The sequence below is a fragment of the Castor canadensis genome, chromosome 11 (assembly GCF_047511655.1).
Source record: "Castor canadensis chromosome 11, mCasCan1.hap1v2, whole genome shotgun sequence".
Taxonomy (NCBI): Eukaryota; Metazoa; Chordata; class Mammalia; order Rodentia; family Castoridae; genus Castor; species Castor canadensis.
Genome location: NC_133396.1, coordinates 126,245,011 through 126,259,104, shown reverse-complemented (window position 1 = coordinate 126,259,104; position 14,094 = coordinate 126,245,011). Strand labels below are relative to the sequence as shown.

Here is a 14,094-nt window from a genome sequence, read left to right as displayed (position 1 = left end):
CAACCATGTTTTTGAGCATTATCCATGTTGTTTGCATGAATTAGTAGTTTCTTCCCTTTTCTTGCTGATCTATTCAATAAAAAGGGCCAAAAGTGTGCTGGTGACAATGAGTCAACATTAGAGCAATAGTAAGCAAGGAGCCTGGGTGTGTTGGTAATCCTGATCTTGACAGTATCCAGAACTTGCTTGAAGACATAGGATGAGTCTTATTCCAGTCCATTGCCATCTGTGTTATGTATACCATTCTGCCTCCTTCCTGGGGGTTTGAAGCTCAATGTATATTTAAGGCATTGAGGATAAGTGAAAAGAAGTTATTTTTTGCCAGTGCCATTACACGGACATAAGGACAAGTCTCCAACTTATTTTTATAGTATTGTACAAGATTTAAACTCAGACTGAAGGAATCCAGTGAGGCATATGACACACACAGGGAAAACCTTGACTTTAGGCCAAAAAGGCATTCTGAGCTCACTTGATAGTATCTAAGAGCTGTAGGCTCATTGGAATGTAATTTTCCTCCCCCATACTCCTGTGGCTGTCTCAGCCTAGGACCAGATGGGCGAATGGAGAATAGAGCATTGTCCTCACGCATAGCTGGAGTGTTATGAGAGCCATGTACCTGGATAGAGAGTCTGTGGCATTGCGTGCACCCAGGTCAGGTATGAGGACACCTGGTGTTCCCGGTACAAAATTTCATTAAGGGCAGTTAGTTTTTCTTTTCTGAAAAATGAAGTGGATGTTACAAAACACCACCCATTTCTTTTCCAGGTCTTTTCTGGAATCTTTGAATGAGAGTATCAGCTGGTAAAGGGTTAATGAGCTATAGACTCAAGTTATCACACATCTGGATGGGCTGTCATTAAATTCTTATAAAAATTTGATTTCCCCTGAGAGACTTTTCATCAAACATTTATATAACCCAGAAATGGCCAGGGGAGCCCAGCATGGCCACAGAACTCATCTAAAGCCATGGAAAGTTTGCTTTGTCCCCAACATGAACAAAATAATATGCTGCCTCTACTCACTGAGATTCTCCTGAGAATAGGATAAAATATTCAAATCTCATTTATCTAACCTTGCCAGATATTGCTTCTTCACTGAAGGTTCAGTTTTGCCCTACAGATATGTAGATGGCCAAGACTCTGTAAAACCTACTCCAAATCTCCCAAGTTAGCTGGAGGCACGGAGGAACCAGAGGGGACATTGTGAGTCAGACCCCTAACTCATCAGCACAGAGAAGTTACAGAATAGTCATATGAATAGAGAAGATCTTCCAGCCTAGACTATCCACAGCAAGCAAAACCAAAGGATTCAGTTGACATGTCTACACTTGACCTAGATCAGTATTGGGCCTATGTAGATCTTTTCCTGAGTCTGAAATCTGTACTTTGCATCAATCAACTGAGCTTTATTGAATGCCTACTGTGAACAATACCTAATGGGAAAGGATGTAAACAAGGGTGAGATACTTGCCAAGCCCCCAAAACACTTACATTCTGGTTGTGGTAATATGAAGTGGCAAGCCATAGAATAAGGGAGGGGGTGTAATCTGGGTTACATGAGGGCTGCAGATGAGTACAAGTAGTACTCAGGGTGATGTTCACCAGGGATGCAGAACCAGTTGGTTCCCAGAGGCTGGGAATTTGACTTGGAACTTGAAGATTAGATCCAATTCCAACAGGTAAGAGGAGTGGGAAACACTTCAGGAAGAGAAAATGCTGGGAGCTAAAGGTCAGCGTTGGTTGCAAGGATACTGATGATTGGTGTTTGTTAAGTGTCTACATGATGCTAGATATGTGTAAATGTTTTGCCTGTTAGCCTTACAACAATCTGGGAGGCTGGCACTGTCCCCATTTGAAGCTCAGAGGAATTAAGTAGCTTGCTATTGTCACATAACTGATTGGAGGCCTATGCTTTTCCAGCGCTCTTTGCTAGACACAGAGTATGTCATGGAGTGGAGCAGAAGAGACTAAAGGAAGAAACAGTGAGAGATGATGTTGAATGGACAGACTGCAGACAGATTACAATTTGCTGTGCCTGTTTGACTTTGCTCAGGTTATTTAACATCACTAAGCTGCAGCTTCCTAGTCTGAAAAATTAAGATAATCCCAGCTTTGTTAGGGTAATTATGAGGATTAAAATATAAAATAGGCATACGCACTTGGTGCACTGTCTGCCCTATAGTAAACACCCTTAGTAAACAGAAGCATTTCTTTCTTTTCCAAACTGAGGAAGGTGGATTTTACTTTAGGGGGGAAAAGGAGATGTTTTAGGATCATCAATAGAGGCATAATAAAAGTCATGTTTTAGGACAATGAAGCAAATGGCACTGGTGTTATGAATTGGGATAGAGGTAGTGAAAATAGAGAGGAAAGGGGAGTTTCCAAAAATACATTAATGTTTCTGAAGGGCAACCTGACTCCCCCTGGTTCTCCCTCCACACCTTTACACACACCATGGATAGTGTTACTTCTATTCTCTAAGCTTATAGGAATAGAGTGCATCATTAGGGTCTATAGAAAGCTAGGCAGGAAGGTTTACAGATTCAAGAGCAGCCTGGCTAGTTCAGCAGCATCTCCTAGAGGAGGAAGGCCCTGCACATGCAGCCTCCCAATCAGCTGCCTTTGTCTAATGTCCATTTGCTCTTCCCCTAACTGAATTTAATGTCTTTCCATCCTCTGGCTCTAGTTATGCTGTAGCTGCTGCTATTCTGCTGAAGCCAAGCACCTGCCAGAGTCTGTTGGCACTGAACCCAGAGCCCAGCCCAACGGGTGCTCCATCGCTGAGCTTCTTGTCAGAGGCCTGGAAGGAGGAGGCATGTCACATGCTTTCTCTTCCCCATAGGGGCTGTTTCCAGTGTGATTGTGATGATAGGGAAAGGCTGGGAGGAGATTGATTTAGTGCTTGCTTATACAGTGAAATGACAGTCAGACATATGGCCTTCCTCTATCCATGGATCGTAATCTGACGTCTCTTCTCAGGTTCTGGGCCACGAAAGCTACTTGAGCAATCGAGTAGATAATGTATGGCCAAGGGGTTTGGATCTCTGAGTCTGTTGATTGGGGGGGGTAGATGTAGGAAATATTCAGAATGCTGTTTCTGAAGATGGCCTTAGGGTTTACCCCAAGGATTTTTCAGACTTTTTCTCTAACAGAGGAATTCTTTCTTTAAATCAGACCTTACATAGAATTCCAACATATTGGATAGAACAGTGGTTGAAGGGGGGCTAGGGGCTCCACATCCTGCTCGTTGTATTGACTTCACACCCATTTCTTAGGCAGCCTGATCCCTGACCCAGAACTTGCTTGAGAAACCACTGGTCAGGTCACATCTGCTCTTCATACTGTTAAGGATACAGGCTCAGGGATTGGGAGTCACTTTCCCAAGGTTGCTCAGCTCTACCCCCAGTGTTGTTTAATATACGATTGCTTATTTCATGCTTTTTTTTTTTTTTCTGTAGAATATCGGAATCCATTACATGATAAGAGTTTCCCCAGTAACACTTGTGTTTTGGGACTTTTTGGTTTTACAAATGCTGATTCTGTGGGACAGGAACTTTGGTACAGACCTCCTACTCTGCAGCCCAGGCCTGTCCTAGAACATTGGAAGTTGGTGGGGATAATGATTCACTATCAGGCTCCCACCTACAGCTGAGTTTGTGTGAATTTCCTGCTATTGCAGCACTCCAAATTTTTGACCCCTGAATACTGCAATGGCCTGGTGTGGTTAGTATGTGGTGACCTAACCACAAGAACCCTCAGAGAACAGCAGACTATATTGTTACTGTTGAATTCTGCCATAATGGTAGGCCTAGATAAACCTGAAAATAGAATTTTTTAACTTTCAGCCCTTCTCATGCTTATGGAAGAGTACTCTACTGTGCTTGATTAAATCATGTCATTGGGTCACTGTGAATCCTCTTCCATATAGCCATATTACCATCCTGTAGGGAGTGTTTATCCATTTACCTGGAGGCAAGAACAGAGAAATTTCACCCAGGTCTCAGAAGTCAAATGTCAGCCTCTTTTCCCCTAGACAGCCAGTCTCCTTTATGTTTTCAGACCTGCTCTGGGGACCACCTCCCTTTCCCTCAAGCCTTGTCCTTTCTGTGGTGTGCTCATGTGCCTCTCCTTCCCACAGCAGTGTTGTGACCTAGGCTACCATGCTAGCCTAAACCGGGCCCTACGCACCTTCCTCTCTGCTGAGCTGAATCTGGAACAGTCGAAGCATGAGGGTCTGGATGCCATCGAGAATGCAGTAGAAAACCTGGATGCCACCAGTGACAAGCAACGCCTCATGGAGATGTACAATAATGTCTTCTGTCCCCCTATGAAGTTTGAGTTTCAGCCCCACATGGGGGACATGGTAAGCTCCCCTGCCCCAGAAACTTGAGCAGCAAGGGACTTGAGTATGCTTGTGTATAGCTTCACTACACATAAGCTATGGGAGAGGACATCCTGTCAGGTGGGTGAAGCATGTTCCACTCCTTCAGCAAACAGCCTGAGTGCCTGCTATCCTCTAGGTTTGGCTGTGGACATCAGGGATTGGAGCCTTCGGGGAGTTTACAGTCTGGTGGCTGAGGTTGGGAGAGAGTTAGAAATATGCATAGAGGGGGATCAGCTGGTATATTCTAAATAGCTGCTGTATCTGGAGGCATAGCTCAAATGGTTGAACATCTGCCTAGCAAACATGAAGCCCTGAGTTCAAACCCCAGTACTGCTAAATAGCTAGTATATTCTAAAAGCTACTTTCAGTTCAGGATGGTGAAAAGGACATGGGGGAAGGGACACTCCCAGTGATGAAGCTGGAAGATGAGCTAGATGAGACCAGGCCCAGAGGCTTTTGTAGGGAAGGAAGGCTAAGCCAAGGAATAATGTGATCTTTTGTCATTTGGCAGAGTTCTAAAGGCTATATTCTCCTGGGATTAGAAGATTGTCATGAAGGGTATAGTTTTGCTTAGGTATTGAACAAAACAGAATGTGTATCTCTACAAAGGATAGAAGCACTGGTAGAGTAGCTCAAGTGGTAGTGCGCCAGTCTAGCAAGCATGAGGCCCTGAACTCAACTCCCAGTACTGCGAAAGAAAGAGACACAGAGAAAGAGACAGAGAGAGAGAGAGAAAGGAAGGAGGGAGGGAGGGAAAGAAGGAAGGAAGGAAGGAGGGAGGGAGGGAAAGAAGGAAGGAAGGAAGGAGGGAGGGAGGGAGGAAAAAAAGAAGGGAGGAAGGAAGGAAAAGGATGCCACCTGGAAGGCCTGATGCTGCTTGCCCAGGCCAGGAAGTATGAACATGGGGCCCTGCTTTTAATTATTCACCTGTACTGACTAGAACTTTAATAAATTAAACTGAGAGGAAAGAGAAGTAACTTGCTTTTCATTGTTCTGAGCCTTTGGTTCCACTTCTAGTGGTTGTGCATCCAAAGCAATGTGTACCTCATTCATACAGGTAGGAGCCATCATTTCACCTATGCATTAAATCAAAAGGAGGATGTATGGGCTTATATGACAGGAACAATCAGGGTGGATCTTTACGCATTGTTGGATTTAGGGGCAGGAATTTTACCAAGACCTGGCTTTTCCTCTCTCTGCTCACTTACATTCTCAGAGAGACCTTTATCCTATGGGGGCAAGCCTTATCTCCCTATAGGTTGAAATCCAGTGGATAGAATTTCTGCTTCTCCTCAAAGGCACCATAAAGGTCTGACTATGTCTTACTGGTTTTGATTGGTGATGTGCTTAACCCTGAGCTAGGCACTGCAGCTGGGTATCCATTGACTTACTGGCTTATGCCTGGGTTACATGTTCCACCCAAAGCACCTGGCCTCAGTTGTGGAACAGAAGGTTTTTGGTAACCAAAGTTACCAAAAGGAGTAGATGCCAGGGGTCCAAAAAGCAGCAATGTGCTCTCCCCAGGAATGGTGCTTTCTTAGGATTAGTGTCCAGACCCTTTTGAAAGTCCTGCTCCAGAATGACAACTACAGAAATGTAACCAGACAATTCACTGTCATCAGTAGGCCACCGTGGAGAGTGGGACATTTCTATCCTACAGACAAAAACGTGGAGATGATTTCTTTCCTCTCCTTCTTGGGGAAAAACCAGCCCCCTTACAGTTTGTTTCCATTGCTGTGGTTTAGGAGTTGTCAGCATCTGAACAGATGGAGATGTGAGAATGGCAGCATGTGCAATTAAAGTTGGGAGGAGGGATGTCACCAACCCCCAGGAAGCCCCATTCCTCACCTGCCCTGGCTTCTGGTCAAACTTGCCTTCCAAACCCCTTCTCCAACTGCCACTGAGATCCCTTCTCAAGAACCAGTGGAACTTGGGGATAGCTGAGTAGAGTGATGCATTTTTCTGGTGTTGACTGAGTTGCCTTCTGAGCCAAACAGCTTGTCCCCATAAAGGGAGAATCCAGATGGTGGGTATTCAGGCCCTCCTCACCCTGTCAGAGCCACATTTCCATACTGCAGAGCACAGCTGGAATGCATTACCTTGCACCCTGGTAGAGGATCACTGCCAAAGCATGCATCAGCAGGTCTGTTGCTTCTTAAAGGAGCAGGCTTAGAGGTGGTTTTCCCTCCATGATTCCTCTTTGCTAAGGTCTGGGTTACTTTAAAAATCAATAGCCCATTCTTCTGCATGGTCACTTCCTTCATATGATATGGTTGATCAGTGGCTGAACCAGACCAGTGATCAGGGCCAGACCTAGAGCTTCCAAAGTTTCCATATTCTAGCCTAATCATCATAAGAATGGTAAATAAAAAGAGATGAAAGGGCAGGTCGTTCTTGCTCCCTACAGACAGTTTATCCCCATCAGTGTGGGTTGTCTGGACTGCGGAGGCAGCAGGAGGGAGCTGCCTGGAAGCCCTTGAACTAGAGCCAAAGTTCAGATGGCATTTTGACCGGAAGCCCTGAAATTGGCCAAGGCCCCACACTGACTGGTGTTCTGGGATCCTTAGGACAAGAATTGATGCCAAGTACTCTCAGATGTACTAGGAGGTGGCAGCTGGCCCCACTCTTGTGCCCCCAGAGGCTTGTGGGGTTCTGGATGCCTGACTGGTGACATCAGACAGCCAGAGAGATTCATTCTTGGCCCTAACTCATTCTGGACACCGAGCTTTCTCCATTGTGCCTACTCATCTAAGAGAGCCAGAGTGAAGTCAGCTCTCTTCAGATCTGAGAGTGGGCTTGGGCCAGCCTGTCAGTTGGGGGAAGAGGTCAAATCATTTGGGAGCTTAAAAGCCAATGGAAGAAAAGGTCAAGTCCCAGCCCCCTTCATTTGAAGAGAGATTTTGTCTTTTAAGAAAGAGAATGATCTTTGAGCACGTGAATGTGCCCACTGCTGTCTGAGGAGGAAGGAGCCCAGTTCTGTCCAGATGTCTCTATTCAGACAAGAGCTAAAGGACACATGGTAGCAAGGTGACAGGAGCTGCCTCCACATGGGTTCTTCCTCCCAACTCTCCTAGCCTTCTGCTCCTCATCAATCATCCTGTGGCCTGGCTGACCTCGTGCCATAATCACATCCCGATCAGGAGAGAGTAGATCAGCTGTCCCTTTACATGTGGAAAGCTGTTGGCAGTAATTCTTGGGGGAAGGGCCAGTGGCAAAGAATTCTCTCCCACACAGATCTAGTGAAGACCCAGGTGATATCTCTTTGGAAGATGCTGAGCTCTACCAATTCCATGCCCTCTGGGGCCATCTAGCACAGCCTGTGAACTTGTTCCCAGTTTCACGCTCTCTCTCATTGAGTCAGAGCTCTTATGCATGGCCCAGATTTATAAACACATGCTGGCTGCCAACAGCAGCAAGTTAGCCTCCTGACCCACTTCTCTCCTGCTTTCACTCTGGTGTATAAAGGGGGAGGAGGAGAGAGCCAGAGAGGTGGCCACTTGGACTTCTAGCAGGAAATCCTCATTGTGCCAAAGCATTGTGTTACTGGAGCTGGGGCTGCCTGTGCACACTTCCTCAGTCTCCTCAGCCTTCCTTGGAGCTCCAGATCCTGTGGAGACCTGCCCCTGTGAGCACCAGCCTGCAGAGGAGCTTCAGAGAGAGAAATCGGGTCTTTCTAAACATACTCCTCTCCCCATTTCTTTTATGTGCTGTTTGGGCCTAGAAGAGGCCCAAACATGCAGGCTTTGGATTTTTGTCTCTACAAAGAAACTGCAAACCTTACACTTTGAACTTGAGAGCAGCTTTATGAGCAGTAGTGGGAGCCCTGGACTGCCAAGAGCTGTCCTCTTCATAAACTGGTGTTGCTTTCTTCTGGCAGGCTTCCCAGCTCTGTGCCCAGCAGCCTGTCCAGAGTGAGCTGGTGCAGAGATGTCAACAACTGCAGTCTCGCTTATCCACTCTGAAGATTGAGAATGAAGAGGTGAGTTTCCCACCTAGGAAGCTCAGAGGCCCATCTGAGTTGTGCTGTTGAATTTTTTTTTTTTTTTTGCTGCTGCTGCCTATCTGGAAGCAGGTGGAAGGAGCATGTAGAGAATGTCCGGGCTGCTGCAAACATTTCCTAGCCAAATGTAGGCTTGGACTTTTCCCCCCTGCTACATCCTGCCCTTGAACTCCAGGAAGTGCTATTGCATTGCCAAAGGTTGTGCTCTATTTTGAGCTTTTGCAAAATGCTTTTTTCCCCAACTACACATTTAATCAAAATGGCACTTGGCAGCTGTGTGAACAATATTGTGTCTCTGAAACCACCCCCTCATGCCTGGTTTTTTCCAGCATTTTCAAACAAACAGAGGCCTTTGAGTTTGACACTTCAAACATCTCCATTCTCTTAGGAAAGGGTGACTTTCTTCTGGGCCCAGTATATTTTCTATTAATAACTAGTTCAAAAGAACATTTTGACTGATGATCCAGCTTTCTGTTGAATACGTGTGGCTTCTTCCCTTGTATCTCAGTAAGTCTTACTTTTCCCAGGAATATCAGGAAGGATTAGGGATCAACTACTTAGTTTACAAGTAAGGAAACAAATCCATGGACTTGTTGATGATTGTGATACAACCTGGGACATTACAGGACTAGATCCATCACACATTTTAACCTGCTCTTTGTATGATAGGAAGGGTTGGTTTGGATTTGTTTCATTCTTTTCCTTAGCACTTCCATTATAATGAAGAGCTAATATTTGCCAGATGCTGGTGGTTCACGCCTATAATCCTAACTACTTGGGAGGCTGAGATCAAGAAGATTATAGTTCAGGCCAGCTTGGGCAACTAGTTCCAGAGGTCCCTCATCTCCAAAATAACCAGAGCAAAATGCACTGAAGGTGAAGCACTTGCTTTGCAAGTGCAAAGCCCTGAGTTCAAACAGTCCCACCAAAAAATAAAAAGAGCTAATATTTAACTGTAAAAATAACTATTAAGTAAAGAGAGCTGAGTGAAGTACATAGCACAAAAAAGGTAGTGATATTAGGCCCTCACTGGAGAGTAGCATGCTATAGCAGAGACCACAATATGTCTATCACTCACTTAGCACTGTCCATTGAAAAGTAGAGCTGAGCCCTCTTCTGGCATCCTCTATCCTTCCCCAGCCCACTTCCTTTCACACTCTTCCAGGCTTCTCCATCACCTGCTATTTTGCAGCCTGTCTCTCATACATTATTTTGGCTTTTGTCGTTATAGGTAAAGAAGACAATGGAGGCCACCCTGCAGACCATTCAGGACATTGTGACTGTTGAGGATTTTGATGTATCTGATTGCTTCCAGTATAGCAATTCCATGGAATCTGTCAAGTCAACTGTCTCAGAAACTTTCATGAGCAAGCCCAGCATTGCTAAGAGGAGAGCCAACCAGCAAGAGACAGAGCAGTTCTATTTCACGGTAAGGGGACTCAGTGACCTTTAAGGCAGGTACTGTGGCATCTGGGAAAGATTTGGAACTCCGTGTCCTTATCAAATGTCTGAAAGGTAGGCTTTTAATATCCAGGATTTGAATCTGAGTGTGCTTGGAGACCATCCCTACACTTAAAGGGACAATATCTGTAGGGTGTGTATGTCTAACAGGGATCTCAAGAGAAGGGATGCTCCCTAATGTACTACCAAGATTTTTTCAAAAAATTTTAACCAACTAGTAGACTTTCATTTGAAAGCTTCCTTCTCAGCCACAGGGGATCATGAAAAGGGGACTTTGTTTTTGGTTTTTGGAAACTACATCCAAATATCCTGGTTAACACATACCTTTTTTTTTTTAACTCGGGGTCTCATACTTGCTTGGTTAGTGCTCTACCACTTGAACCACATCCCAGACCTTTTTTGCTTTAGTTATTTTTCAGACAGGGTCTCAGATTTTTGCTCAGGTCTGGCTTCTGACCATGATCTTCCTGATCTCCACCTCCTTAGTAGCTAGGATTACAAGCATGCACCACCGTGTCCAGCCCCTAACACATATCTTATTTTAAAAAGTCTATAAAGTCTCTTCCAGGTGATATGGTGACATTATTTTATATTATTTTGTCACTCTCATTGTTGGGGAATTATGTTTCATAGTTACTGCTAAAATCTAAAGGAACTCAAATGTATAACATGGTGGTTTTGCAGAGAACTCCAAAACATTGTATTCTGTTGTTCATGTATCTCTAGTCTCCTTTTAGACAGATGGACTCTTTTTTTTTCAAAGTTGTGTTAACAGTCCTTTGGAAGGTTGCTAGCTGGTCTTTGGTGTTGCTTTTTAATAATTAAGTTATTTTGAGCTTGCCAAGTAGGATTTATTGCCCGGACTAAAATTTATTTCCTAATTTTCTGACGACTAAGAAAGGAAAAATTAAGTTTGCAGATGTGAGATGAAATATAGCCAGTGAATATGCATACTGATTCTGAATTAAAGGAATTAACTTGTTTTTCAGTCATGAAGCACAGTCTGCATGCAGTAAATTGAATTTTTCCTCCAACTGGAACAATTTGTTTAATTCTTCTTTGAACATTGCCCTTTCTTCATTAACAACACTAATGATTTGCTAAGTTTTTAAAAAATCTGTTTTTTAATTAGTGAAGCTCAGAATCTTTGAGGTTTTTTTTTAATCCCAGAGAAGACTATTGAAAGGAAGAGATTTAAGAGTCTTATTCTTCTAAAAAAACTTCAAAAAGAAGCTGTTATACAAAAAAAAACATGCTCATTATATAAAAGTTAGAAGCAAAAAGAAGAAAATAAAGATCATCTGTAATCATATAACCTAAAGACATGATGATATTAGGATACATTCCCTTCCAGTCTTTTTTCTATGCATATACAAAAACATATGTGAGCATACTTATAATTTTATTACAGAAATGAGAAACTGACATACATATTATTTTATAATTCAGGTCACTTAATTATAACATTTTCTGAGCATATACATGAGTAAAATACTAAAATCTGTACAAAGAATTAATGGAATGATATTTTGGCTCATTCCTTCACTTTTATATAATACAATTGCCTGATTTATAGTTAGTGCTCAATAAGTGCTAGCAATTTATTTTCACCATCATCACTATTAATTTATTTGTGAATCATAAAGTCATTCACTGATCACCTGTTGCAGATTTACCATATGCCTAGCTACGCTATAAGCTGGGAATTCTCAGAACGTGAGAATTGGGGAATGATGAAATTGGGCATGTGAAGGGAGGACCTTCATTTTTACTTTGTATATTCTAAACAGTTAACAACAGATTTTTTTGTAATTAAAAGAAACACACAATTTTTTAAGATGCATACATGTGCATGTGCATGATTGAGAGCCAGGATGAGGAGACATCACACACCAAGTGGCTTTTGTGCTTGATCTTGAAGGAAGTGAACTGGGCAGAGGATTTGGGAGGAAAATAATATTCTTCAAGGAAGAAGCAGCATGTGAAAAGCATACAGGCATGGAAAAACCTGGGATACGTGTTAATAGAACTCCTTGACTCTGATGGGGGCTGTGTTGCTGCCCGAGCCTCATTATCTAAGGAGCTTATTGCATATTCTCCAGAGGCTCTTAATAATAGGATTGTTTAGCTAGTCTGTTGGACTGCTCAGATGTAAATGACCTAATCTTGTAACGTTACAGAAAATTTCCATTTTTTTAAGTAAGAAATTTTGAACATAAAAATCTGTTTTTAAGATGGTCTTTGTCAGAATTACCTTTTGGCTTACATGAATTTATAACATTTTGCTCAAACTTAATAAGAGCAGGGATGACCCTATTCAAACTGGTGACCTCTTTAATCCTGCCCACCCTTTCACCTTCCATCAGAATGTACTGATGTCCTCTAACCCATTTCCTGTCTTTTGTGGCCATGATGTTAGTTATCAAAATTGTGTGCAGGAATGGTTTGACTTATAGGAATGGTTTTTGTCTGGCTTGTCCAGATTTACAAGAGAATTCATCATTTTTTGTCACTGGTGCCTGAAATGTGTCAGGTAATTCATCTGATGATAAAAGGGCTTTTTCTGGGCTGGGAAAAAGGGGGGAATAGTGAAGTGGACATTCAAGAAAAGGTGCCCTTGTTTAAAAAAAAAAAAGGGGGGGGGCTTCTTGTGCTTGCCAAACCATAGAGTCCTCTGTTGCTTCTACAAACCTTGCCCTCTTTGTTTCTCTGTGCCCTTCAAAAACATCAGAGCAGCACATTTCTTTTAAAAAATTGGGAAGAGGTCCTTTGTCGTGACTTGATTCCTAGATAGTGTGTCTAGTGACCAAGAGGGCTGCTGGGACAGTTTTCTGACTGCTTGTGGCTGTCATTAGGTTAATTTGCCCAGGTGACATCAATTAGAAATTTTAAGCATACCCTATAAAAGTCATTCAATTGCAGGAGTCTCATAGAATTTTAAAGTTTGGAGTGATTTTTAAAAATCATCTAAACCAACCTTTTCATTTGAAAGATTTTTAAAAAGCAAAAACAAATGCAGAGAGGACGGGTAGAGTGTCCAAGGTCTTCAGCAACAGCTGCATCCAGAACTCTTATGACCTATACTCTGGCCATGGACTTTTCCTCTATGCCCTGCTGAAGAAGCAGAGCTGAAGGGAAAGGCTCAGAGCCAACTCAGCCACTTTCCCCCTTATTTGACATGAGTGGAGAGATGTTTCCTAATGGCCTTGACTTTGTGTCTGCCATTCGTTTTCTGTAACACATCATCCAGCAGTGTCTACTTTTTCCTTACTGTCTTTTTTTGTGATTGCTAAAGAGGCATTTTTTAAAGATACAGAGATTTCAGAAGGACATACAGGAAAAAATATAACTTGTCTTATCTCTGACCCCTACTTCTTCTCCCCTCTGCCAGTGATTGAAACCAGTTTCTTCTGTGTCTTTTCAGAGATAGTCCATGCATAGGCAACCACTGATGTATCAGTAAATACCCTTTAATACAATAAATTACATTAGAAATGCAATGAAATAAAATGGAAGGACCAACAGAAATATGCCACTCCTACCGCTCTTCACTTTACTTTTATCACTTAATTTGTTTTGGTTATTATTTTCAAAGCTTTAGAAGGCTGGCATTTCTCCTTAGTATTTCCTTATATGCAGCCTTAGACTATGGGGTTCTTGTGTGAGAGATGGAGTGAGGAAGGGGTTAAGGATTGTGGCTGATAAAGTCACAAAGCCTGGCTATCTGAATTCTTAGGGAGGTTTGGGTAAGATAATTGGAGAGGAGAAGGTGCCTTAGTCATTGGAGCAATGTGTGCTTGAAGTTTGTGGTCTGAGTCCTTTTTTAATGTTGGTATTCTGCAGGCTTGATAAATGTATGCTAAGCAGGTACAAATGAGTGGATGCCCCTGCCCTGCCAATTAAGCTGGGGATATGTGCTCCATTTAAGGTTTACTCTATTATGTATTCTGTCTAACAGCTGTTTCCTGCTTTAAAAATTGACGGGGAGGAGGGAAAATGTCAGCATGCCTGGATGGTGGGGAAGTAGTCACAATAATGACATCTGTGTATCTATCTGCACATAGGGCTGACAGGGCCTAGCTGGCTCCTCCTTCACCCCACTCCTTACTGCAGTGGATACTTACAGTTTGAGGTTCACACAGATTAAGTCCAGTGCATATGCAAAGACCTGTATATGGTAACAGTATACTTAAAGGGAAGAGGTCTTTAAAAACAAAATTTAAAAAGCATTCATGTCCCTTACTATT

General features: G+C 43.0%; 1 protein-coding gene across 6 annotated transcripts in view; it reads left to right on the top strand.

Moving 5' to 3' along the window:
- Positions 1–14,094, top strand: part of Srgap2 (SLIT-ROBO Rho GTPase activating protein 2) — a 243,207-nt gene that overhangs the window by 177,342 nt on the left and 51,771 nt on the right. For 5 of the 6 annotated variants that reach the window (XM_020180688.2, XM_074048480.1, XM_074048481.1 and 2 more), the window contains 3 exons: positions 4,141–4,365; positions 8,264–8,365; positions 9,618–9,815. In XM_020180688.2, the coding sequence (XP_020036277.1) occupies positions 4,141–4,365; positions 8,264–8,365; positions 9,618–9,815 (525 nt within the window). The remainder of the gene's footprint in view (positions 1–4,140; positions 4,366–8,263; positions 8,366–9,617; positions 9,816–14,094) is intronic. The other variant, XM_020180689.2, reaches the window with a different exon arrangement.